General features: G+C 39.6%; 2 protein-coding genes across 2 annotated transcripts in view; both read right to left on the bottom strand.

Moving 5' to 3' along the window:
• Positions 1-26,680, bottom strand: part of LOC119421774 (inactive rhomboid protein 1) — a 952,927-nt gene that overhangs the window by 86,304 nt on the left and 839,943 nt on the right. The window lies entirely within an intron of this gene.
• kdm8 (lysine (K)-specific demethylase 8) lies at positions 1,044-7,712 on the bottom strand. The gene is made up of 8 exons (XM_037689139.1): positions 7,637-7,712; positions 6,056-6,530; positions 4,715-4,887; positions 3,934-4,066; positions 3,795-3,860; positions 1,477-1,626; positions 1,290-1,382; positions 1,044-1,208 (listed from the first exon to the last, which is right to left on the bottom strand). The coding sequence occupies exons 2-8, from the start codon at positions 6,509-6,511 to the stop codon at positions 1,044-1,046; spliced, it is 1,236 nt and encodes a 411-aa protein (XP_037545067.1). The 5' UTR covers positions 6,512-6,530; positions 7,637-7,712.

Genomic DNA, 26,680 nt, shown 5'->3' with positions numbered 1-26,680 from the left:
TAGTGGTTGCTGCAGCAATGCAATATCCATTTCAGGGTTACTGTCATGATGAGATTTGAGCTGTAGAGATAGTGGGCGGGGTCACAGAGAGATGCTGTTTAACACCCTCACAGCCTGTGGGTACAGACTGTGAGCCATTCTGCTGGTCCTGGCACCTATAGACCGGTACCTTCTGTCTGAGGGTAACAGATGGAAAAGGCCATGTGCAGGATGGTCCCTGTCCCGCAGGATGTTGTTGACTCGTCTCAGACAGCGGGTTGTATAGATAGTTCTGATCTCTGGGAGGGTAATCCCGATGATCTTCCCAGCTGTTTTAACCACCTGCCGGAGAGCCTGCTGGTCCGCCTTAGTGAAGCTGGAACCACACTAGGAATCCATAGGTTAATACACTTCCAATAGCACAGTTATAGAAGTTGATCATAAGCTGCTGAGGAATTTTGACCCATTTCAGTTCCTCAGAAAGAAAAGTCGCTGCTGGGCGTTACTGATGGCTGAGGCGATGCTAGTACCCCAGGTCAGGTTCTCCGTCACTGTCACACCCAGAAATTTGAAGTTCGTGACCCTCTCAACCGCTTCGTTTCTGATGTAAAGTGGAGAGTGAATGTTTTTACTTTGTTTGTGAAAATCCACAATAATTTCCTTGGTTTTTTTAATGTTAAGAACCAAGTGGTGGTTGTGACACCATGACACCAGTTGTTGTACTTCAGTTCTATATGCTGCCTCTATCAAAATACATTGTTTGTTTTATGGTTTAAAATCTAGTTTTATTTAAAAATGAACCCACTGGTGGGCCGAACTGAGCTCATCGGTGGGCCTGATTTGGCCCCTGGGCCACCAGTTGAACAGCCTTGCTTTAGTATTTCTTGTTTGTTTTTAGCGAGACAAATCGGTTCTTCTCATCCTGAACATGTCGGTGCATCGCTGACCTCGAGTTAACCTGCATTTGACAAATAAATAACTTTTTTCTAGAACTCTGGCGTGAAAGACAACAGGCGATATGTCTTCTTCAAAGAAATGCTTAGTTTTTTATTTATAAATATGAATTATGACCACCAGAAGCTGACAGAGAAGCTCACGTCCAACGACCGGACGTAGTGCCAGTGCTTGACGGGGATGAACAGCACGTCTCCAGGCTGCAGGACACATTCCACATACAGAGCCTTGGCAAACTCAGGGAAGCGTTCAGCATCTGGATTCTCCACCTCCACCTGCACGGGAAAGTTCAGAACTGAAAACTGACATTTTTTTTCTTCTTCATACATCCTTTCTGTGTGAACTGTCAATCTCACCTGACTGGTATTGTAGAGCAGCTGTGATTGATGAGGGTAAAGCTTGTCTGTGTCCTCGGGGGAATACAGCCGAACGTATTTGCTTCCCACCACCTTTGCACGAAAGCAGAATCCCACGTGGTTAACCAACTGTGATCCCAGAACAAAGTGTTGTGACAGATTTGTAAAGCAGTATTGTTATTGTCACCTGAGCCAGAAAGTTCTGCTGAGGATCCTGGTGAAGAGGAGACACTGTGCCTGCAGGTCCAAACCATGCATTTACAGTGATGTCATCCTCTTCTCCTTCACCAAGACAACAGTAATCCGGGATGCGGATATCTTCCTTTAGCTCTGGTATCTTATGGGAATAGAAATCAAAGAAAACAAACAGTTTAGGCTGATTTTACTCACTAAAATACATTTTTTAACGAACAATATGGACCTTCAAAGTCCACTGGATGCTGGATCAAAAAATATTTTCCCAGCAAGTAAACTTACTAAACTCCAATCTTTGGCCTTTCCTTGTCAGCACTAATTTTGTCGGTCAGATCTTTTATTTGTTTAAGACTTAAACATTACTAGCAATTATTATTATTATTATATTATTGTACAGGTTGTCATGGAAGCTTATTGCAGATTTATAACCAGAACTTTCAAAATACCAACCTGGACTCTTCGTGACACTTTTTAAATTTTTTTTTTTTAAATTTGGATATAAATGCTGAGTTTCAAAGCCACTGACGTGATTGCAGACTTAATTATGTATTAATCACGTTTTTAAGAGACATTTAATGTCAGTCTCACGGTTTTCCTAAATTTTTTACCAATTTGACCTTTTCTTGAAGCATTAAATTTAAATATTTTAGTTGAAGGCATCTGCAGCTACAAGTTCAAAACTGCAAATCGTTTTTCATAATGTTGGGTCTGCTTACCACTGCGTGCTGGTTCTGTGCGTTGACTATTACACGTTGTATTTACAATAACCAAGTGCAATTCCTCTGACAGTGAGCCACTTTCTGACCAGGATCATTCTACTGTGCAATATATATATATATTTTAAAATCACATTTAAGCTCATCTCTCTCCAGTACGCAACTTATTTTATTCTGTTTTTATGCTTAGGTCTTATTTTACTTTAGTTTTTTAAATTACATTTGTTATTCTGTGCATTAAATACTGAGCGAACAGAGGAGCCAGTTGAGGTGGTTCAGACATCTGCTAAGGATGCTCCTTGGGCACTTCTGTTGGAAGGTGCTCCGGGCATGTCCGGCTGGGAGGAGACCCCAAGGAAGACCCAGGACACGCTGAGGAGACCACGTCTCAGGGTCCTCCCAGAAGAGCTGGAAGAGGTGGCTGTGGAAAGACGTGTCTGGACCTCCCTGCTCAAGATGCTGGCCCCGCGACACGACTTGAAAACAAGCGGCAGATGACTGATGGATGGACAGACAGATGGAATACTGCTCTTTGTTTATTCACGGTTAAACTCACAGGTGTAACAAGAAACATTCCTCTGGAATTCATAACGTTCCTTCATTAATGCCACTATACGTCAATTTTAAAATCATTTTGTACATACGGTGTGTTTTTTGGGTAAAATATTTATCTTATACAGTACCAATAAAAATGTTGAGACAAAGTATAGTTTCATTTTATATACAACAAAAAAAGTGTAACGATATTTAGATTCACATAATTCTTCCAAAAACATTAGGTAATAAATTCATTTAATTAGCTAGGGTTTTTAGTTTTACAAAGAATATTCTAAAACATGGCTATTCAACTGGTGGCCCGCGGGCCACTTCCGGCCTGCAAGTGACTTCAGTCTGGTCCACCAATGAGTTCATTAAAAAAATATGTTTTTTGGGAGGTGGGGGGTTGTTTTTGGGTTCTGTTTATTGCATTTATGATCCAATGCATCAAAACACACAAATTTAAAAGGTAACAGATCATTGTAATATTTGATTTATTTACATAATAATTTTAAATCGGGTCTCTTGTAAATCGAGGCTCACTAAGATTAACTTGCCCAAATAAAGATTGAATGAATGAAAAATCGCTGGATGTCCGACCCCTGAGCTGCAGGTTTTCAGAAACTGTGACCCCCTGAGCAGTTTCGTTGAAGAGCCCTGTTCAAAAACATAAACTAACAGAATTACTGCAAATGTGTATTTAAACGAGTTTTTATAATTACTATTCTCTAAGTTTTATGTTTTAATGTTTATGAAAATGGTTTATTTGTTTAAATGCAGCCACTAATTTTTCTATTTGGGACAAAGGAGGCCAACATGTCACAAGGCAATCGCTCTGTAAAAGCATCTTTATGACCATGTTTTTAAATTGAGCACGTGGACGACAGAAAGGACACATCAGGTGTGTTTTCAGGGAAACACGGTGACACTTGGCTTTGTAAAGCCAGAGAACTATTTAGATGACAGAGATTTGACTGAAGCCAAGAAAACAAAGTGCAACCTCTTTGATATTTTTCCTTTTTAAATATGTAATATCAAAAGAAAACAAAAACTGTACCTGATCAAAAAGTTGGTGCTGAGCAAGATAACCCAAAGCTTTCTCTCCATTTTGAGAAGTCTGAACCTGAAAAACAAATCTGTACGGTTAAAAATCTGAGAAGAATCTGAATTACTGCGTGAAAACTTCACACACTCACTTTATTCAAAATGTATTTGTCGATGAACTCGTTGACCGTCAGCAGTGTTTGTGACCAGTCCTCGTCTGTGTACCTGGATCCCACCTCTACAGGAACGGTCCGACAGCCGGCCACAGACCTCAGGTACTCTATGCTTTGCAGAAGGAAGGCAATTAATAACACAAAAATAAAATGGTCATTGTGGTTTGAGCTGTGTACAAAAATATGTTAAACGAGCACTTTTGGAAGTGAATGAGAAGCCAAGAGCTTCGTGAAGGAGGACACTGAATGCTACGATTAAACTACGATGATTTATTAAATTCACAGTGACGATGTATGTTTGTTTCAGCTAATCAACTTACACTCAGTTGAAGCGCTCTACTTTCATTTTTGAGGTAAAACTCCCCAAGAACTTGGAGCGTAAATGATACAAACTGTGAAAATCTGTATGTTACGTGTCAGCTGTCCCTCCGTATGAGAGTCCTCCAGCTTTCGGGTCCTCTCTGCAGGGAAAGTGCACTTAGCTATTGTCAGAAGAGTAGATCAGTCTGATTACATGGCTGAAGTGAACATAAGTGGGGTTGTTATATTTCACAAAGCTGCATGATGCTGTTAGCACTGCAAAGCTCATTTTGACGGACAGAATATGTATTTTTCTAAACTTCCTTTCTTTTCTGAGTGTTTTGAGTTTAAAGTTTCGCTAACAATAAGTGATAATAGTGATGTCCTGTATGACTGAACACCTAAAACAATACAGTCGTACAAAAACACAACAAAAGCTCTTCAGCTGAAGCAGACAAACCTCCAGGGATGGTTGTTGAGGGCGGGCCAGTGGTCGATTATCCGTTCTAAAATCACTGGCTTGAGAGGAAGCAAGTAGTTTGCATTGAAGCTTTCCAGTGAAGGACACTTAATTCTGGAAACTGCCAACTCTTCTTTGATTAAAGGCGCACACGGGTTCACAATCTTTATTCTCTGTTAATGATAGCAGAAAGAAACGTAGAAAAATGTCAGTTTAATCATTAGAAGGTAGTAGTAACCAATAGATACATGCTATGTGTGTTGGTGACCATCAATTTATGAGGTTATAAAAAAGTTATGCCAATCAAACAATTGTTTAAGCTTACAGAAATAAATAAATAATTGCTGATTAAGAGATATGAGTGATTTCTATTTTCTGGAGGAACATAATTAGAAGCAGGACAATTTGACTATTACGCTCATATTTCTGATAAGTCTATAGATCTCATTAAGATCGAAAATAAGCAGCAGATCTAAAATAATGATAAAGAGCCACTTCAGTCCTGCTCTAAAAGCAATTACTCATAGGTATTTAGAATGTTTTAACAGCTTTAAGTTGACATTTTTCAAGGCAAAGAATGAAAATGTGCATTAAGAAAAAGAAAGTCAGCTGAGCCTGGTCAAAACAAAGTGATCTGACCTTTGAGAATGTATGGCACTTTATCTTTAGTGCAATCTGATGAGGTGCGCCAAGATAAAGGGCAAAAGGGAAGTAATAATATTAATTAAAGGCCCAACATTCTTTGAAGGAAAGCATATCGCCTGCTGCCAGTCATCCAGAGTTTTAGACCAAAATCCTCTTTTGTTGAGAAATGATAATTTAAATTGTTTTAGTCAAACCATGAAATATCATTATGTGTGATTTCATCATATATCCTCAGATGCCATGACTCTCAGCTTCTACCACCTTATCTGTAAAGCTGACTGAGTATAGCCATTTATGTGTTGGCTAAAGTCAATTAGGTGTGGCAACCATTTTTAACTTGGTTGACTCCAAAAGGTAAGCAGTTGTAGATGTACATGTCATCACTCCTTTCTGAAAATTTCATTAAAAATTTCCAGTGGTTCATTAAAGATTTTGCTAACAGACACACAAACATGGGCAAAATTATTATCACCCTTTCAGCAGTAAGCAATAAAATATTTCCTATAGCAAATTCTGCAAAATCCTCTGCTACAAAGACAACTTGTGAACAATTTTGACTGCATCTCATAAAACTGGTCAGACAATCCTACTGAAATCTAAAATTTGATGGTTAACTATGAATACGTCTGATGATATTTGAATATAATAGTATGTGTAAAATAAATAATTAGTGATAAAACAAGGCCACGAACTAACCTTTGTCTCAGCATATTCACTTTTATCCTCTTCTTTAGAAGTGTTTCTCAATTCTCTGTGCAGAATCCTAACGAAAACCTGAAGTATGTTATCCAAGATGGCTGCACCCATGAGTAAACCCATGTCACAAGTCTTGACAGCCTGCAGGACGTCATTCTCTGATGGGTTTCCTTGACACAGTGCAGCCACTTTGAACAAGCAGCCGTAGGAGTAAACTCGCCTCCAGTCTTTGTCCACATGGCGCCACGTCCCGGTGTTGAGTCTCTCCCACGAAATGTCCAAAATGATCTGAGCATTAAGCATTCGGCTGGCACTTGTTGTGTTGCTGTAAAGCTGTTGTCTGGACCATTTCAGCATTTCCAACACACTTGACTCCACTTTATCACCAAACTGAAGTGGAAACTGTTCTTCATTAACCGGTAGAGAAGCTGAGATCTTTGACCACAAAGACGCCATTGAAGAAAATGTCTGTGTTCTGTGGGATGGAAAACAGAGGTGATTCAATATTCCACACTAGTTTAGACTGAAATTATTATGATGAAGTACAGGTAATATACTCTAAAGATACATCTACTCTGTGTAGAGGCAGTTTAACATACAAAAAGAACATTTATAAAAGACTAGAGAGGTAATGTAATCATAGATGTGCTTAGCTGGTTGTTGGCCCATCAATGTCTCAATAAATACCAACCATAATCATAAACACACACAGAATACTTGTTTATTTCATAAATTTCTCTGCTACAGGGCAAAAAGGAAGTATGCTCCTAATTTCCACACTGGCAAACACAAAACAGCAGCAAGGACATCCCGAGCCAGAACTGTTTGTGTGTCACACAATGATGACAGTTTGTTGCACAGTTTCTGGATGCACCAACTCTGCCTTTGTGCGACTCCATCCTTGTTTGGATGCTTTGCTTTGCCGGGGATGCTGCCAATGCATGAGGCAGCCAACTCTGAGCACCTGATTCTTGATTTTACACACAGTTTCACCCACGTGAATGTAAAAACAGGTTGAATTTAGCAGAACAAAGGGTTGTACTTAATGTATCACATGTCTAAAAAGGTAATAAAGCCCTGCATCAGTTAACATATTTTTTATGGAATCCCAACAAATGAACACACTTGAGCAAAACAGAAAAGAAGAAGAAAAAATTTACAGTTATTCAGGATGTTTTAAGAATTAGTCTTTCAAAAATCACCTATGCTTTGCTCAAATACATTTGTAAAGCCTCAGCAGATTAGCTTTTACTTCAACTTTTAATAGTTTTAGAAAACTACTTAAACAAATATATAATTCGTATTGAAACAGAAATGTTTGTTGTGCAAACATCAATGTTGAACCAATGGGGAGAAATTAACCACATTTAATTACGTTTTATCCAAATTCTGCTTGAGTAAAAACACAAAGTAAAACATGAAAAACACCTGTTTGCAATCAGCTAAAGCTCTAACTGTTAGTTTAATTAGAACATTTTAAAACTACGTTTAGCAATATAGTTTAATTTTACATCAACGGGTCTTAAAATATACTCTTTGTAAAAATATTTAATATAAAAGCAGCTAAAAAGCTGTATTTACCTGTTATAACGCCATTTACACCAGTAACTCAACAAGGTGAGTCGACTGCTTGTGAAACTACAAGTATGCTAACGGTGCAACAACAAAAACACACCGGGAAGCAACAGAAAAAGCCAAACCATTAGTTCCGCGTTGTTGTCGCTGTAGTCAAAACTTTGGAGATCGGCCAAAAATTTAGTTACACCACCCCGATATTAATGTATTTATATTTTTCAGCTTTAAGGTGAACACTTTTATTTATTTTATGTAAATAGATACTTGATGTGAATTCACTTTCTGGTCCAGCAGAGGGTACTAACATCTGCACATACTGGATCCTGAACAGCAACAGATACAGTAATGTGTGTAGTCAGTCTGGCACTGAAATGAATGGCATCTTGTTGCATGATTAGACTGCAGGAAATCTTCTCTCCACAAGGAAAAATAGAAAATAAAAACAAACAGACACTTGTTGGCCATGTGTGGGCTGTTTCCTACTATCTATACACTTTCCCACATTCACACTCCCACACAGTTACATTTGTCCACAACATCTTAGTCCTTGTAGCAGCTCAGAAATCTGTTCATCTTTCATCTGAGCTCTCTGTTTTCAAATGATCTACTAAGTGATGCTTAGCAAATGAGTCTAACAAAGCAGTGCAGTACCTGTTCACGCTTATACATCTGCCTGAGCAGGTGAACCAGACTGTCTGATCACTACGTTGCATCGAGACAACTCCTGTCATGATAAAGAATGGCAGACGTGAACGTTTATTTTCCCCTTTTTTAAAAGCTCCTGCTGCTCATGTTGGGTAGTGTAAATACACCTACCCCATGAGGGCTTTGTATGAAGCTAAAACAATAATCTGGTTTGTTTTTTTGATGGCACACACAGATTTGGGGGCTTTTTTATATTCATCTGCACTTTTTTTTTTTTTTTTTGCAGGGAGCCGGCTTGAACAAACATGACAGATAAAAAACAACACATCACCAGTGGAAGTCTGGATATATAAAGTCTCTGCACTATTATCAAATGTCAAACACTCTGTGAAATTCAAATAATCTCAGTGGAAAGCGCAGAGCTGCTCTTGTATGTAAAGCAGAGGGAAACAAGAGACGTGCTGCCTTTCCAGGAATCACAGGGGATTTTAAGATGGTTCAAACATTTCTATTCACTCTCACTGTGTAAACAGCAGAAACCTCGAGGCTCAATCTATTGTTCACCTGCTTTCATGGTAGTAGGAAATTACTTGGATAGCCAAAAAACACCATGTTTTTATTATTTTGCTGCGATTATTGGAATGAATACATAAGAAAAACATTACAAATGTAAAATAAAAATATAAAAAAGCATTTAGTGTTTGTCAAGGTATGCAAACACCTGTGCTGAGGAGAAATCTTTGCACATACAAAGTCAGAAATATCTATCTCTGCTTGTATTTCAGCTAACAGAAAAAAAAAGAAAGTTGTAGGTGCCAGTGTTTGTAGTGTACAATGTGAACCACCAGCCCCACAGTGGGTGAGACACAATGTCTTCATTATATTGTATGGGAATCTCAAGGAGACAAACCTTACAACATGATATGAGTGCTGTGTTTGTGCACCGCTGCTTGTGTGAGCGCTCACGGTGGTCCCAGCAGAGAGACTGATGTATTATTCACACATGTCCAAGTCTGTGGTTGTAAGGAGGCATGGAGCTTCACAGAAGGTCACAAGTCTGGCATCACTGTTCCTCCCTGCGCTGTCAGGACGAACTTCATGTGCAGAGGTCAGTGACCTTTCTCCTGTGTGAGAGAGGGAGGTCACCATTCCTCCCAGGGCCTTGTTAGTTGGTCCTTCAGAAAATTTAAGATTTCATTGTGAAAACGTAGCATCTTAAAAAAAACAAAACAAGGATTAAATAATATATATATTTACAAAAAGATTTAGGAGTGCCTGTAGATAAATGACCTCACATGAACCCCAGAGTAATAAGTGATACACCAACGTCCCCTGTCTCTGAAGGATTTAAGTAGTGAATGTTTGTAGTTTTTGAAATGAGTGTTTTTCTCGACTGGAACTGAACAAAAAAATGCAAGTAAACCTTAATGTTTTTGTTGCAAGATATTCAAGTGGATAAGGAGTTACACTGTGCATAAGATGAGAGGTAGGTTTTTAGTTTCTTGTATGAGATGGCATTAAGTGACAGATCCAGGAGGGATCCAGGATCCCTCCTGGAAGGGAGCAGTTTTATCCACTGTCAGGTGCAATGGCAACCTGGCACAGCTTGGACTTTGGTATTGCTATATATCTTGCTCTTCAGGACTTGCTTTACTTCCTGTAGTTACTTGGTTGTGGCTGACTTTCTTGCGGTCTCATCATGGTTGCCATTTCCCTGTGGAATTCCAAAGTATTTGTAGCTTTCCTGGACATCTGCAATGTTGCCTTCAGGGAAATCAACCCTTTAGTTGTGATCACCTTGCCCTTCTTGCATACCATTCGACTACATTTATCCAGTCTGAATGACATTCCAGTATCCTGGTGATATATCCTGTTGAGATGGATCACTGCCTGGCTCATTTTTGGCATACATCCATGTAGAGGAGATGTCTGAAGATTGTTCCACTTTGGAACCAGTATCCATAACCACTCTTTGCAATGATCTGGCTGAAGGGTTCAGGCCAGTGCATCACCTTGATGTATGCCACAATTGATGCTGATTTGTGCAAATGGCTTTGAATTGGCCTCTAAAGTATTCTTTCACATTCCCATTGAGTTCTTGGTGACAGCTCTCAGTGTCCTGTTGACATTGTATAGTTTCAAGCACTACATTAAACATGTGTGTGGTTTTGAGTCAATGGCTCTCCTGTAGTCAGTCCAGGCAGTGTACAGGTTTGTATGTCTGGTCTTACAGTCTCAAGCTGCGGTTCTGTCGAACAGAAGCTGGTGCTTGCTTGGCTCCCATGGCTTTGATGCAAATTTCCTTCTATGTATAAGGTGGTGGCCATCTTGGATTTTGAAGTGGCAACCCCATTTTTGAAAGGAATCTTTCTTATGGCAGGATGCAAAGCAACACATCAAAAAGGAAGTTGGCCCGTTGCTTATTTTTAAGTTATCCAGTTTACGAAGTTTACATGTATATGGAGGTGGCCATCATGGATTATGACGTGGCAACCCAATTTTTAAAAGGAACTTTTCTTGTGCGTAGATGTAGTCACACACTAAACTGGAAGATATCTCACTTTAAAAAAAATTTTTTTTTTATGTTATTGCACTCACAAAATTCCCAGACTAACAGATGAAGCGTATTTCCAATTCGTCCTTTTTGCTTCGCAACAAGGGACAATAAAGAACAAAATAATTTTGCAATATCCGCAAGTTTTATTATTTTTAGGGGCACATTTTTACTGATCTATAACACTAATCAAATGCCCAGAACTACTTGAAGGAATGCATATCACCCCACATGCTTTAATGCCAACTTTTAGACTAGGATCATCTTGTGTTGACAAGCGATGAAGTTATAACATTATGCACAATTTTATGTGGCATTGCAAACTGTATAATCTATTAGCAATACTACGTTCATATGAAATCTTATGTCAGTGTCTGTAAAATTCACTGAGACATCTATTTTTGTGCAGAAAAAGGTCCATTAGTTGCAATCCAAGGAACATTTAGTCCTATCAATTGATTTTTGGCACAACATTGGCCCACGTTTCCCGGGAGTCGGCGGTGACAGATAATAATAAACGTGACTTATACTCCAAAACAACTTATATATGTTTTTTCCTCTTCATGATGCTTTTTTTTGGACTGATGCGACTCATACGTCGTAAAATACGGTGCCTTGAAATACTTATTCATACAAATTCATCCTGCTTGCACCGTTATATTCTACCATGTTGTTGTTTACTATCTCTCTTTAGGACGTTGTCAGTATTTTAATTACTTTTTCCTTTTTTTGGTGCTTTATTTTTGAATCCTTATTGCATGCTTTAGTATTTCTTGTTTGTTTGTTCTTAGTTTTTTTTTAGCGAGTCAAATCGATTTTTCTCATCCTGAGCATTTCATTGTACTGTTAACCTTGTGTTAACCTTGCATATGACAAATAAACACAACTCGACTTGACTATCAGAACAAAGTTAATTAGCGTGGCAAGCTTGTTTTAGCAGCTTTGGTATTTTAACTAAGGTAAAACTGTTTTAAATTCATGCCTATTCAAATAGAATTTTCTTTTCTTTGCACACAGTTTGGAATCTCAGCAGTATAACTTTGTGTAGCAAAAAACAAATTAATTTACTTTTGTCACAATTCCAACTGAACCTGAGATTCTCTCAGCAGTGCAGTAACTAAAAATCCTCAGCAGCTGCTGCTCAGGTTTTGCCAATATTCAAACAGGGCAGCGGGGCATGACAGTCAGCAGCACCCACCCAGGGGCCCACAAGGGTACAGCCACCAGGACACCACAGGAGGGATGTAATCACTACCATTACGCTCTAGGTGCCGCTGAAATAAAAGACGGAATCAAGCCTCTGGTAGCGTTGCCATGGATCAGAATTCAATTAAACACTGTTTAGCTTGACACAAACATCCAGTCGTAGCCTGTTGACTCATGAAATTAATGTATTGTCTATTCCACAGAGACAGTGTTGCCACAGAGAGTGCAACGTGACCTGAAATGGTTGCCATTTGAACCGCTGCTGCTCCATCCTTGCATCATCTAAATTTCATTGGGCAGCTGACGTGTCACACAGAAAGCACAACAGCACATCTGTCTCCAGAGAAAATGCATTTTCTGCCAAAATGTAGCACGAGCGCTGCATAACTTTGCTGGAAAAATGAAATGTTGACTGAGTTAAGATTAAAATAATCGGAACAGATGTTAAAATCACCAAAACCATTGCTAAAACAAATTTGCCTTAATTTGCAACACCAATGCTTTAAGTTTAAACGAGCAAATCTGTTGCTAAAAATGTAAATGAGCAAAACTTGCTCAAAGCTATGTAAGAATTACCAAAACAATTGTTAAAAGCTTAAATGAGATAAAAGTTGCCAGAAGATAAAACAACAAAATAGTAGCTAAAAGCCTACATTAGTTTAAAACGTTTAAATGAGCAAAACAGTAGTTTAACACGATCTGCGTTACTGAGCCGAGGTGCAGACTGACACGAGGAACTCAGAATCAGAATCAGAATAAACTTTAGATGCACCGAGATACAACGAGAATATGTACGTACAGTCGTCCGAAAGATGGGCGGAGTGCACGAAGCTGCAACTATAAAAAAAGCGCGTCCCTCTTATTCTTATTCAGAATAATATTTTGCTTAGATGAGAAAAGGGAAGAAAACGAGGAGAGACGGTATAAAAAAAAATATCTCTCACGCCGTGTCCTAGACAGGACACGATTTGAGGCATCAAAAAAATCTACCACAGCAAAGCAACATAAACAGACGTTATACATGAACATATAGGCCAGTGAAGACATTGAATTTTTAAGGGAAAGTCGTAGCATAGTCCAGAGCACCCCGCCCCCACCCCCCTCAGCCATTGTCCAGATAAAAGGTGACATTCATCATCAGCTCAGTTGAGGTTTTGTCACGTCTATGGCCTTGGGGAAGGGAGAGGCGAGGAGACAGACAAAGCATCTTTGTTATTTTCTAAACATGCCAGGAAGAGTTGAGATAAATCTGCCGTCAGGGCCACAGTTTGGGTCAGGCAGAACTTGTGAATTGTTGTTTTCTGCCTTTTAAAGTCTCGCTGGTATATATTCCTCTGATGGAACTCCAAAACAGCCGAATTGATCCTTTACGCCAAAAGTCGAGCTCACAGCTTCTCCAAGATTATTTCCCCTTCATGTGTGCTGCCAGTGAGTTCACAGTCCTGATAACAGCTGCTCCAGCTCCCAGAAACAAAAAGTAGTACATTTGAAGTTTATTTTTGAAAGTATACTTTAAGTTAAGTATAAGTATATCAAGTATACTACACACCATACTTGTAGTGTGCTTGTTTGAACTAAATTGGACCATTTTTACACTATTTTTAAGTATATCAAATAAAGTTTATAAAAAGTAAACTTCAAGTACACTTCCTCATTTTTAGTGTAAAATAAGTATACTTGTAGGACACTTAAATAAACTACTTTTTGCTAAGGGCAGTGAGCCTTCTAATCAGGTGCGTCTTATGAATTAATACTGGTTGTCCTTACTGAATTAGAATCGATTTTATGTGGTTATTGTGAATGAGTTGAATAAAGTTTGACTTATCTGTTTTGTTACACTTAATGCGCCTTATAGTCCGAAAAATACGGTACTGAAAAGGCTGATGCAAGTAACACAGAAACAAATACAGAAAAACTAAACACACAGAGAGCTAATAGCTTAATTAAGCTTAACTATAGTTAAAAGCTAAATGGGACATAATAAGACACAAATAGAATAATAAATGTTTTGGATTAGAATATAAAATAATGTTTTTGAAGGACTTGAAGAGCTCTTAAGGTATTTTCTGTGGAAAACAAATGTTAATAAAGTTGAGTAATTCAAAAAGTATACAAGTTACAAATAGCCATAGCACACTGTTACCATTTGAGCAAAGTGTTTGTTACATAACAATTAAAATAATAAAAAGTATGCAAAAGTAGATTAATAAAAAATAAAATCAAATATAAAATAAAACAGAAAGGAATAAACGGGAAAACGGCAGTTTGAACGCTGACTCAGCATTTTCAGTATTGCGCGTTATGATTTTCTGTCAGCAAGTTCCAGAGTTCGTCTGTCGTCCCAGCCTGGCACGCCAACAAACATCACGTCAGTGTCGTCAAGTTCAGTGTCACGTTTACTGCCACACCAATTTATGCATGCATAAAAGCTAGCAGCAGTTAAGGGCTGGCTACATTCCTTTGGAACCAGGTAATGGATATTTAGAAATGCCCCAGAGAGGTAACAAATGAGAGGCGTAAAGTTAAATGTCCTGTGAAATCATCAGGAGATCTCAAACAAGCTGCTTTTACAGCCTCGGGGAGGTTTCCACAGACAATTATCTCATGCACAGCGAGCCCTCGGCGCAGTGTGACTACAGGTCAGCGTCGCAGGGCCGCTCGCTTACAGATGTTTTGGGTAAGTCAGAGGCAGGGAAGATGGAGCCCGTCCCCCGGGTCGCAGCAGAGACACGAGCTCACAGGCTCTGCGTCCCTTCAGAGTGATGTTAGTGGAGTGCTCCTGCCTGCTCGCTCCAAGCAGGTGCTCAGTTCCAGAGGCTTAATACGAGACGTTCGAGTGCAAGCAGTCCGTCAAAACCACTTTGGATCAAATTAATGCAACCAGGTGTGGAGCTGCGGTTGGGGCTCAGGTGACACCTGCTACATCCCTTTCATTAGAGCTCAAACAGCTGTTTCAGGGCAGACAGAGACGGGTTAGTCTGCAGGCTCACTCAGCACTGGATAATGGTCAAATCTGATTATTGCTGGGTATACTGATAAGTCAATAACAGGCATTAAGAAAATACATGGCTTCACCTCACAAATGGGAAAATTAAAGCATAATCAAAGGTTTAGCGTTCATTTCCTCATTTTAATTTAAGATGGCCACCACAACCACATCTCGTGAGATGTGTTAATGCTCAGATTGCGAGTTGAAGATGGCGCAAGCTTTACCTCACTATCTATATGGCGTAAGTTATAGCCAGTTTTGTATTAGGAAAGGTAGATTATCTGTGATCTTGATTTTGAGATTGATTGACTTACACAAGTCGAGGTCAGTGAAGAAGGCCAGGGTGATTCTGGCAGATCCTGATCACCCGCTCCATGCTGAGTTCAGGTTGCTTCCATCTGGATGCAGGTGTCTGCTGCCCAGATGTAAAATGAACAGAGTGAAAAACTCATTCATCCCTGTAGCGATCAGGCTTCTCAACAGATAGTGATGATTTCATGTTTTAATATTTTAATGTCTCAATATGGATGTTTTGTGTTCCTACTGACTCTTTTGTTAGTGAAACAAATTGCCCCTTGGGGATAATAACGAGTCTTGAACTTGAACTTGTCTCCAAAGCTCCAGCAGATGTAGTTGTACATCCAATGATTACTTTCTGAAAGGTTCATTTTATTCCATTCAGAGCTTCATGAGTTAATTGATATTGATTGTAACATTTTAAGCCAAAAATGTTACACACGGTGTAGTGCTCGTAGTATGGGTTGAGGATGACTCACAGCTACTAATCCATCAAGTTTTAGCTAAATAGCTACAACACTGACAAAGCTATGGCCATTTTTGTGTTGGCTTATATCAATTAGCTGTGGTAGCCATCTTGAACCAGAATCACTCCAAAAGTATTTCAGTTATAGAGAGAGGTGCATCCGCTGACTAATTACTGAAAGTTCCATTAAAATTTGTCTAATTGTTCAAGAGCCATTTTGCTAACAGACAAACAGGGTTGACTCTAAAAGTTATTGCGGAAGTTTTAAGCACAGATTTTGCACAATGTAAAGCACTTGGCGTATAAGTTTTGAATAACTCCCAACTACTACCACATCAAATCTTAGCTCAAAATCAGTAAAAGTGACAGAGTTCTAGCTATTCTTTTGTTAATTGATTTTAATTCACCATGGCAGCCATTTTGAATTGGGACGACTTCCAAATTGCTTCAGTCATAGATGTTCATCCAGCAATTACTTCTCGACAGTTACATCAAAACAGATCCAGTGCTTCATATGATATTTTGCCAACAGACAAAATCTTGGAAAGCAATGTTGACAACAGAAGTTTTAACTCATAATAGAGCAACTCAGTGTATGAGGCGGGATATGTACGAGTTATTTTGCTAACGGTGCAGACAAACAAACAGGCAAAATCATGATGGTTCTGTGTTCGCCTGTGGCAGAGGGCGATGCTAATGACTACCACGAGTAATCCCATGCTCCTAAATGTCCCTCAGTGCATTTCTAAGAGCAGTATGGCACTTCTGGAGGAAAAAAAAAATTGCTATTCACTTCTGACAAAAAAAAAAAAAGCGTCACTTGCTAAGCAAGGTGAGCATAAAAGTGGAGGCAGCCTTCACCTCGTTATTCCAGCACTGTGGAGAATCTACAGTGGGCTGCGAGCTCCGAGGGAAGTTTAGCAAGCTTTGATCTTTCTTGGATGCAGTAATAAGCGTGGTGCGGATGAAGAGAGAGGGTATCATCTTGAAATATGATTTCCCTTTGGTTCTCTAACAGGGCACAAAAAAGAGGTGGGTGGTCAGCTCCAGGGGCTCCGTGGGAAATTCTAAGCTCTTGACAAGGTACGTGTGTCAGCCGGCGCGCGCAGCCATCGCAGCTGAACAAAATAATATTACTCCAAATGTCCTGGCGGTCCCTGCAGCGACAAGCAATGCACCTGTCTGCAAATCTGCAAGTCATGAGGTGGAAGGTCTGTTTCAGACGCATGTATGAGAAGAATACAAAACCTCGGCCTCTATGCCTTTTATAGACTGCATTCTAAGAAACTGAATTTAGTGGCACTACTTTCATGGTTTATTATTTTTGGAAGGTGTTTCTATTTTACAGCAGCAGTAAAAATTTGTATTTGTTTGATTTGCTTTGACAAGAAGGATCTCCAGCCCCTCGCACCCAAGGGTCAGCTCTGAACGAGAGGCTCATCTACCAGCAGAGAGCAGTGTTGTGGCAGTGAAGTGCCTCCCCACCACTTGCTTTATAATTTAGTATGCAAAGAGGAAACAGAGATAGTTGTCATCCTTCCTTTGTTGAAAGACTCCAAAGGCTTTTCATCGGGTCACATTTACAAATGACTTCCTCAACATTAGAGTGGGTCTGTACAGCGGAGATTAGGTCTTCAAAACTTCACCGAAACGCATGAATCAATTGTAGACAATGTGCGTTTTTCATGCTTTCTTTGGTAAACAGAACTTCAACACGCAAAGATTTGTATAACTCAGAGACTTAACATGAAACTGAACTGAATAATAGATTTATTTCTCAGAATTGGATTGCATCACATGGAATAAAGCAGATGCAGGTATCTACAGTAAGGAAAAAACTTTTTTTTATTATTATTTAATTTACATAACACACCTAAAGGTGTCAGAAAACCAAAAAAAAAACAAAAAAAAAAACACTGGATCAGAAAAGAACTCGCACCAAATCCACATAACAGAACGCTCACCTGAGTAAAGAATGCCTCCTGGTTGTTTGTGAACAAATAAAAGCTGTGGGTGTCTGACCTTGGCACACATTACCAACTTCAAACTGGGTCAGCAGTCACCTCTGCTTGTGAAGAGGAGTCTATTCTTCAGTTGTGCACACGTTGAATGCCTCGGATGAATGCATCCACAGAATTGCGTGTCGGAGTATGAGAGGGTAACTGTTCCTACTGGTTTGCAGTGCAGGAAAGAAGATGGTTAATTTTCATGGCACCTGTGACCTGCTGCTGCTGTAAAGAAGTAAAAGGACGCCTTGAGGCAGATCCTGAGGCAGAGTGCTGCTTTGTATCTCCTGCTGCCAAAGGCGAAGGCGGAGCGACGATGCTTTCACTTTTGTGTGTTCGTTTGTCTATACTGTTAGCCAAATATCTTGTGGAAAAACTGGCCAAACTTTAATGAAATGTTTGGAAATTAATCTCTGAATTAACATTTAAAACTGACAGGTCACGCAAGCTGGCCAAACACAAAATTGCTAAAACACTGCCAATTTTATAGATACAGTAATCCCTCGCTACTTTGCGGTTTGATTTTTGCGGACTTGCTCTTTCACGTTATTTCAACAAGTGTCAACTTTATTATTATTCATGTGATTGGGGCGTACATGATAAAAACTTAACGAAAAATAATACTTTGGACAGGCGCCACCATTTTGTAGTTTTCTTTCAATAAGCCTATATTGTAAAGTTGGCCAAAAGGACTACACTACCCAGAAGCCAACAGTGCACTACCCAGAAGCCAACAGTGCTTCTGGCAGCTGTTTCTTGTAGTTTTCTTCCAATAAGCCTACACTCTAACAACTGTCAAAAAAGACTACACTACCCAGAAGCCAACAGTGCACTACCCAGAAGCCAACAGTGCTTCTGGCAGCTGTTTCTTATAGTTTTCTTTCAATAAACCTACACTCTAACAACTGTCAAAAAAGACTACACTACCCAGAAGCCAACAGTGCTTCCAGCTGCTGCTTTCTGCCAAAATGGCGAGAAAGTTGTGATCTGATCTGAACCTGACTAAAAAATTTGGTCCTTATTCATAGTGACTTCAGTGCTCAGTGGATGGACCAGAACGGGACCAGAACTACTTCCAGCCTCATCAGTCAATCTGAGTGCTGCTTGCCGGCCCATGAGGCCTCTCGAGTGGGGAGTGGGATTGACGATTTACCCTTCCAACATGATAATGAACTATTTTACACGCTTTTGTTGAAAGTGAGTCTTGACTTTTTTTGATCATCTTTATTCAAAAACTACAATTACACATTTTTTTGTGTACACCGTTGAAAGAACGTTGAAAAAGCAGATAAAAGCGGTTTGTTTCTGCAGCTTCCTGCTTCTGTGATGAACAAATACACACAGACAGATTCCTGAACATGCCCAGGGGCTTTTTATCACATCCAGCTGTCAAACGGCTGTTGATGCTCCGTCCAAGTACTGTGTCCACATTTTGACACTTTGACCTCTCTAAATAAATCTTTGATCTAAACATTAACGTTGGAGTTTTTTTTTTTTTTCTATTTTAGTAAAATGATGTATCCTAGAGCATTCATCTGCATTTCAGATTTGTATGCATTCCAGTCCGAGTGTGCGGATGCCACCTTTATGTTTATTGTCTCATTTGGAGACAATGAGGAGCGCAGAAACACAACGTGCCCAGTGTTTCCTCCCGTTCCCTCCCCCACCCCCACTTCAGCCCCCAGCACCCACAGCAGACTTACAGATTTCCTATTACAAATTTGTCATCTCCTTTTTGCTCCTCATCAAAAATAAATTATGATCTATTCCCAAGTCCTGCTACGTGAAAGACAACAATGCTGCATTACCGGTAACCTTGGAAACTGCAGCCTTGTTTGAAACGACTGTAGCGCACTCCTTTAGAGCATTCACAACTTTCAGGTTTTATGTTTGGTGACACAAAATAAAGTAAATCAACTTTGCGCTGCTTCTTGTTTTTCGCTGCTGCAGAAACGAGTGTAAAAATAGTGGCGAGTATTTAATAAAACGTCAGATATTTGCTCCTTTGGTCATGTTTAATAAATTTCTCAAGGGGGAAAGAAATCGATGAAAACAAAACGCAGAGACACGTTGAACTGGCTAAAGGATTGCTCGCCTCCATATTCTTTTACTGTATTTTCTTCAGAATGAAAATCTCAGTAATTCACAAGCTTCCTGTTAGCCGAGAGAAAAGCCGCCTAAAGGGAGGATTTTTACTTGCTCACAGTTCGTCTCACAGATTGTTTTGTTGTCATCTCATTTTTTTAATTGACCATGAAGAAGTTCACTAATTCAATGTCATCTTGACTTTCCAAAATCTGCATTTTGCTTTAGCCTATTGGTAATCATTCCGTCATTAAAGGAAGTTTTATTAACAACTTGCAGCAAACTAAAGATGGTTCAGCTGTTAGATCAATAGTGTGCTCTGTGTACTAATCCATAAAAGAAGTTAAAATATGAGTAGGAAGAGCCTTTGATTCTTTGTCTGGCCGCAGAAACCATATCCAGTTTCCATATTTTCTGCTGCTGAAAGACCAAGATGAATCATTTGCTTGTAGGATGTGAGAGATTTGGCAGTTCACTGACTGCAGGCAAACTTGGCAAGCTTTTTGTTTTAGATTGGATAGACCCGAAGCTCTAACTCAAGCCGCTCCCTTGATGTGCCCCTCTAATCTTGATGCTAATGCTAAGTAAAACATGGCAATATTGGGATTCAGCATGGTGATTTGCAGCAGAGCAGCCAGTGTGAAATCATGGAAATAGTTAGAACTCATCACGTCGTCCTATTCCTCAGTGCACAGATGAAGATTTTATACAGAATAGAACAATTAAAGGACTATCATTCCTTGAATGTTTTTAAGGAAATTGTATTCCAAAGCAGAATTTTAAATAAAATCAGTTTATGAATAAAATAACAAAGTTATGTTTATTTTATATATATTTCATCTTTCAGATGCTCACTTCTTCAGGGCTCGCCACAGTGAACTAACTCGCACGGAGACTTGGCAGTTGTTTTCGTCAGGGGTATTTGGGTAAAAGTTATGGCTGTTTATCACTAACTAATGTTAAATTAATGTGTGTGAGTTCAGAGAGCTCTTGGGAAGCCGAGGTCGCAGTAGCTGATAAGCGTGTATAAAATGCACTTCTTGCGTCCTGTCCGGTGCCGATCCTTGTGACTGAGCTTCAGTGAAACATGTGTGTAAGCTTGTTGTGAACTCTGCCCTTGCAAGTAAAACCGGGCTAAAAACTCTTCACATGTCGTCGTGTGTGACTTTTTTAAAGTAAATTAGATAATGAGAGGATATTTGTATCCAAGTTTTTACATTGGATGCTCTTGCTAACACAACCACAGACCACCGAGCTACCACAGCCCTCTGTGTGGAGCAGAGCTGCCATCTATGGCACCCGGTGGAGCAGATGGGGGTTGTAGAATTACACCGCTCAAGGTGGCTGCATGTTGGAGCAGCTCTCTTATATTCATTCTAATATTTTGCTTTTGAAAACATTAACTCTTTTTTTTTCTGGATGCAAATCACTTTTTTCCAGATAATTATTTCCTCTGGTTTTGGATGTTGTGCAGCTGGAAGGATTTTTCCTGAAAACTTTTTTTTTACTTTTGGACATTTGTTATGATGCGTAACCATAGCAACAAGGTGGTTTTCTACAACTGGGAGCTGTTGATTAATATCTCAAAAGCTCAAATATGATCTCAAGTACAGCCCCAAATCCCAAATGAGTTGAAAAGGAGGTGCCGCGGATGCATTCCTGTCTACCTGGAGGTGGTGCTCGAGTGCCTGACCGCCAAGATCTTGGAGGTGGCGGGAAACACAGCGGGAGGACCGAGATTATCCCCCAGCACCTGCACTTTCGTCCGCAGAGACGTGGGGCTAGACAGGCTGCCGGGAGGAATGGCCATCGCTCAGCATCTAGAACAACTCTTCATGAAACCAGGATGAGCTACAACATTTAATTTCCCTTTGGGATTAATAAAGTATTTTTGAATTGAATTGAATTAAATGCCTTGCTTAAGGGCACAGAGTGGGGCAAATGAGGGTGTAGACAGGTGTGGGTGCTTCACCTTTCTCACCCACATATTGATGTTGTCGGTCCGGGGAGTTGATCTGGCAACTTTCCGATCACAGGCCCACCTTTAACCTCTGCACTCCCCTTTATCCATCCATTATCTTTTACCCGCTTCTTCCTTTTCAGGCCACGGGGGTCATTGGTGCCCATATCCAGCAGTCACTGTGCGAGAGGCGGGGGACACCCTGGACAGGTCTCCAGTCCATCGCAGGGACACACAGAGACAAACGAGACAAACATTCAGTCTCTCACTCACACCTAGGGCCAATTACACCAATCAGTCTAACATGCATGTCTTTGATCTGTGGGAGGAAGAAAAAAACCCATGAAGAGAAAACCCATGCATACATGGAAAGAACATGCAAACTCCACACAGGGGGCCCCACGGTTGGGATTTGGACAGGGGCCACCTGCTTGCTGAAGGGTGGCAGCTCTACCAACTGCACCACCATGCTGCCCCATTATATATAGGACAAATGCACAAATACTGATATGGTTAAAAACATTATTGCTGCTTTGTCTTCGGCTCAGGGCACCAACTACACAATATATTAACACAATGTGAGAAATTACAGGAAGTTCAAACAAAACATCTTGGTGTGATTTTCCACCACTTAATGCCAGTTTGTACTTATCCAAACGATACATCAGCATGAGTCGTCACTGCAATCAACATATTTGTCTCCATTTAAAGTGTTGAACTCATTTTAACCATAATCAAACACACAAAGCACAACAAGCATTAATCATACATTAACACATTAAATTGCCTTTATTATGTCAAATAATCTTAAAGACTTCTGTATCATTTCCTCTCTTTTATTAAAATGAAACTGAGACAGGTGCAAAACACCCACTTCTACAAACATTATGAATTCTAGTAACTATTAGGAATCTTTCCAAAATTACAACCACACACACAAAATGTACTTTCTTTGAATTCCCCTGCGACACTCGCACAAAATCAAGTTTGGAAACCCTCCAGTCTCGCTTGTTTTGAGCTGGAAGTGTCTGATGAGTTTGACTGTGTGAGCAAATATAAATAGCAGACGTTGTTTACCTTGACAAAGAAGAGCGCAGATATCACCTCCATCTCAATCTGCAGAGAAAAACGAATAAAAACGGAGTTTTGTGTCCGCAGCTGTGAAAATTGATTTTGTCTCGCTTTAGTTAATAAAAAAAATGCACTTTATAAGATGAGGTTAGTAAGCCTGAGTGATCAATATTTTGTTTAATTATCAACAAATAAAAGCAAAAATACAAGCATACACATGCTCTAAAAACTGTGCGTTACACACAAAATATAAATGCTAATACTACATCCTAATTTTTAATTTTTTTAAATTTTTTGGTATTTTCTTGTTGTTTTGAAAAAACTCGTTAATGGCTATTTACTACTGCCCATGACCTTAAAAGGTGTGCGATAACGCAAATGTATCAGTGTGTTCGTAAGTGTGTTTGTTGGTCTGTCTGTTAGCAAAATATGTCATGAACTACTGGTCAGATTTTAATGAAACTCTTAGAAAGCCGCCACTGGATGTGCGTGTACAGCTGATTAACGTTTGGAGTTGATTTGAGTCAAGATGGCCACCACAGCTGTTTAACTAGGGCAAAAACAAAAGTGGCTACAGCTCTGTCACTTTTACAGATATTGAGCTGTAATACGAGGTGGTAGTTCCTGATAGTTGCTCCCTTTACATGTTTTGCTAACAGATCATATAAGAAATTGGTTTAATGCTTTAACAGAGGGTGATACTCTTTCCTTTAAGGAATGCTACTTTAAATTACTGTAAGATTAGAAAAATGTCATTGTTTTATTGTTTTTAATTAGACATCCTCAAACCAATAGATGTATTTGTGAGAAACTTTAGGATATTGTCCAGTCAAAATAAGGCATTCTTTACATTTGAATGTCAATTAGCAAATGATGAAATAAATGCAAATTATTTTAGTTTTGATGTGATTTAATGGTTTGTGCCTGTTTTTTCATAAATAATTTTTATGAACCTGCCATTAATGAAATTACATCAGGTCCTATTTGTGACTGGTATAAATAATTATATTTTCATGTTGCTTCATTGGCGCTTCCACTTGCTAGTTCTTTTAGTTTTGGTTAGAACACACCTTTTCACTTTGTTGGCTGCCTATTAAAAGGCTTTATTTCTAGGTTGCCAGGTTGATCAGTTCACCAGAGATTCCACATGTAGGGTAATTACTCTCATGACTGCTAGAGGTCACCTACTTTCCAGTGTTCCTACAGGTTGGGCCAACAGCAGGAGATTTTTGGTGCCGCTTCTCTAAAAGGAATTTCCCAAAGTCGGTATTTTAAATGCCATGAATAATAAACTTATATATAGGCTGCCAGCAAGAGCCTTTAAACCCAACGGAAGCTGTTGTACACATGATTGCAAAGTCAAAAATTACATTTACTGCTTCAAAGTTGTAGCTGCCCTTCCAGCGTAGCCCCTTAAACGCATAAAACTATCCATTAAACCTAGAATCGTTTTGACGCTGACAAATAAATGCAGCGTGTGGGAAAGGTATTTAATGCACGGCAGCTAGACGTTGTCCTGTAGTTCATTGTTTAAGCAGCTTCTGTTTTTGAAATGCTCGCTGAACTTCAAGGTCATCAAGGTAATCAAAACAGATGAAAGCCAGAAGAAAATCCCCGTGGAGGCACTAAACCTTTAGGCAAGAGATGGCACAACTTGAAATGGGTGTAACGTGTAATCTCGAAGGCTGCAGACGGCTCCTCTGAGTTTGCTAAAGGGGGATCACGAACTATAGAGGGTATGTTCACTGGCGTGCAACAAGATGTTCACTATTCCTGCTGAATATCAATGGATCACCTTTAAACATAACTTTAGCGCATTATATTTAAACATACTGTCTGCAATTTTTATATTTTATGTGGAGCATGCCGTCTATACCGGTAAATGTTGTTAAAGCGTATTTTTCATGTACTGCTGCACAATTGTGGACTTCTTGTATGCTTTCCTTTAATTAATAAAATAATGGGAATGCATGCATTTTCCACAAAGTTATTTAAATAAATGAATAAAAAATTAGCATTGAACACCCTAAAAATCTTCTTGCCTATGTGCAAAAATCTCCAGCCATCCCTTATGTTTGGCTTCTTATGGGATTTTTTTTTCAATCTTTAAATGTGGTATTAATTTTTTCCCCCCAAAACTTTCAGATAATCTAAAGTTTTTCTTGAACTTTGGCTGCTTTTTCATTCATTTTTTCAGTCCAGTCCTTAACCATTTGTTTGTTAAGCCACCTAACTGACTTCTGAATCATCCAGTGATAAAAAGGCTCCTAAACTCAAAAAGAACCAACCAGACGACACAGAACCAATATTTGATTGGATTTTTAGATACTTTGTTACTACAGCCTGTCATATAGACACAATATGTTCCCACTTTTTAGCCAAATATTTCAAAAACAGCAACGATAACACATTTTAACACATAAAACAGTATTTTAGTAACAACAACTGGATTCCCAAAGAACTATAAGATGAGAACTTGATCTGAGACACGTGATGAGCTGAATGAGCGATGCTTCTCTCAGGTCCTGTTAAGATTTTGCTGAATCTTTATTATTTTGCTAACTGTGGTTTGGAGGAAATATTCAACTGCTACAGGTATATTTTTGAGGTATGATCATTTTTTTTCTCCATCTTTTCTGATTGTTTTAAGCACGCACTGCGCTATATGCTGGTTAGCTGCAACGACTGAAAGTATTTAGAGCATAGCTGAGTCTTACGTCTAGATCAGGAGTTATTCTCCCCCTCCTTTATTCTGTAAGCCTCACACTGTTGCTCCACAATCCTTCCCCTCTCCTTTTTTCCAGCGTACAGTACAGACAGGTATGATTACCACTCTACCAATGTGATGGAGACATTTCCTTTGCGACTTAAGGCCTCTTCATGGTTCCATTACAACACAACCATAAATCTTACCTGTGTCTGGATGGTGCTCAGGCTGTGCAGGAACCATCTGGGAAAGCTTACAGACATGAGAACACTGTATCATTTGTGGCAACCTATCAACGCCAGCCTCACCTTTTTACATTCTGATATAAGGAGAGAAACGAGGTGTTTGGTAGTGGTGCTCATCATCCAATCCCCTTCTCACTGAGCTCGTTGAACAAAAGAGACCGTGGAGACCAAGTCTCCTTCAAGAGACACATGAATCATCCTTGACAGGGGCCCCCTCCCCCAATCGTGTTGTCACCAGGAGTTATCCACCTCTGAAAAATCTTGATCAATTAGTCAATCTCTCAACGGCAACCCTCAATTACCAGAGTGATTTCTAATGCTGCTGGTTCCGAACATGTACATTACTTAATGTTCTCAGAGCTGATATGGGTTAGTATACCGATAAATTCATCTATTACCACTCAGTCTGTGAAGCTGAAAATAAGGGATTTCTCTCTCGCAGACTGATGCGCTCAGGGATGCTGTTAAAGAATTGATTTTGTTATAAATTTAGAAAGAAGATGCCAATCACCTGTGCTGGCAGCCAAAAAACAACCAGGCTGAACAGAATCTGAAACGAAAGCAAGCCTAAAAGGAGATGTCTGCAGGTTCAAACAGAATACAGATTGGCAGTGGGATATGTGGGCCCCAGCGCTCCAGAGCAGCACGCCACAGCCTAAAGTCCACTCCAACAGACCGTCGCATGTGTCAAGGGGACTCTAGTGCGTGAGGCTTGCTGTAATTGGAGCAATCTGTTCTATTGGCCTGGAGCTGCTGAGGCTGTTACATGTTTGAAGTCATAACCTGGCAAGATGTCCTCTGTTTCCCACCACTGGTGAG

The sequence above is a fragment of the Nematolebias whitei genome, chromosome 15 (assembly GCF_014905685.2).
Source record: "Nematolebias whitei isolate Nwh7 chromosome 15, NemWhi1, whole genome shotgun sequence".
In the NCBI taxonomy this organism is placed as follows: Eukaryota; Metazoa; Chordata; class Actinopteri; order Cyprinodontiformes; family Rivulidae; genus Nematolebias; species Nematolebias whitei.
Note: the sequence above shows the minus strand (reverse complement) of the source record. Positions and strands in the feature narration are given on the sequence as shown.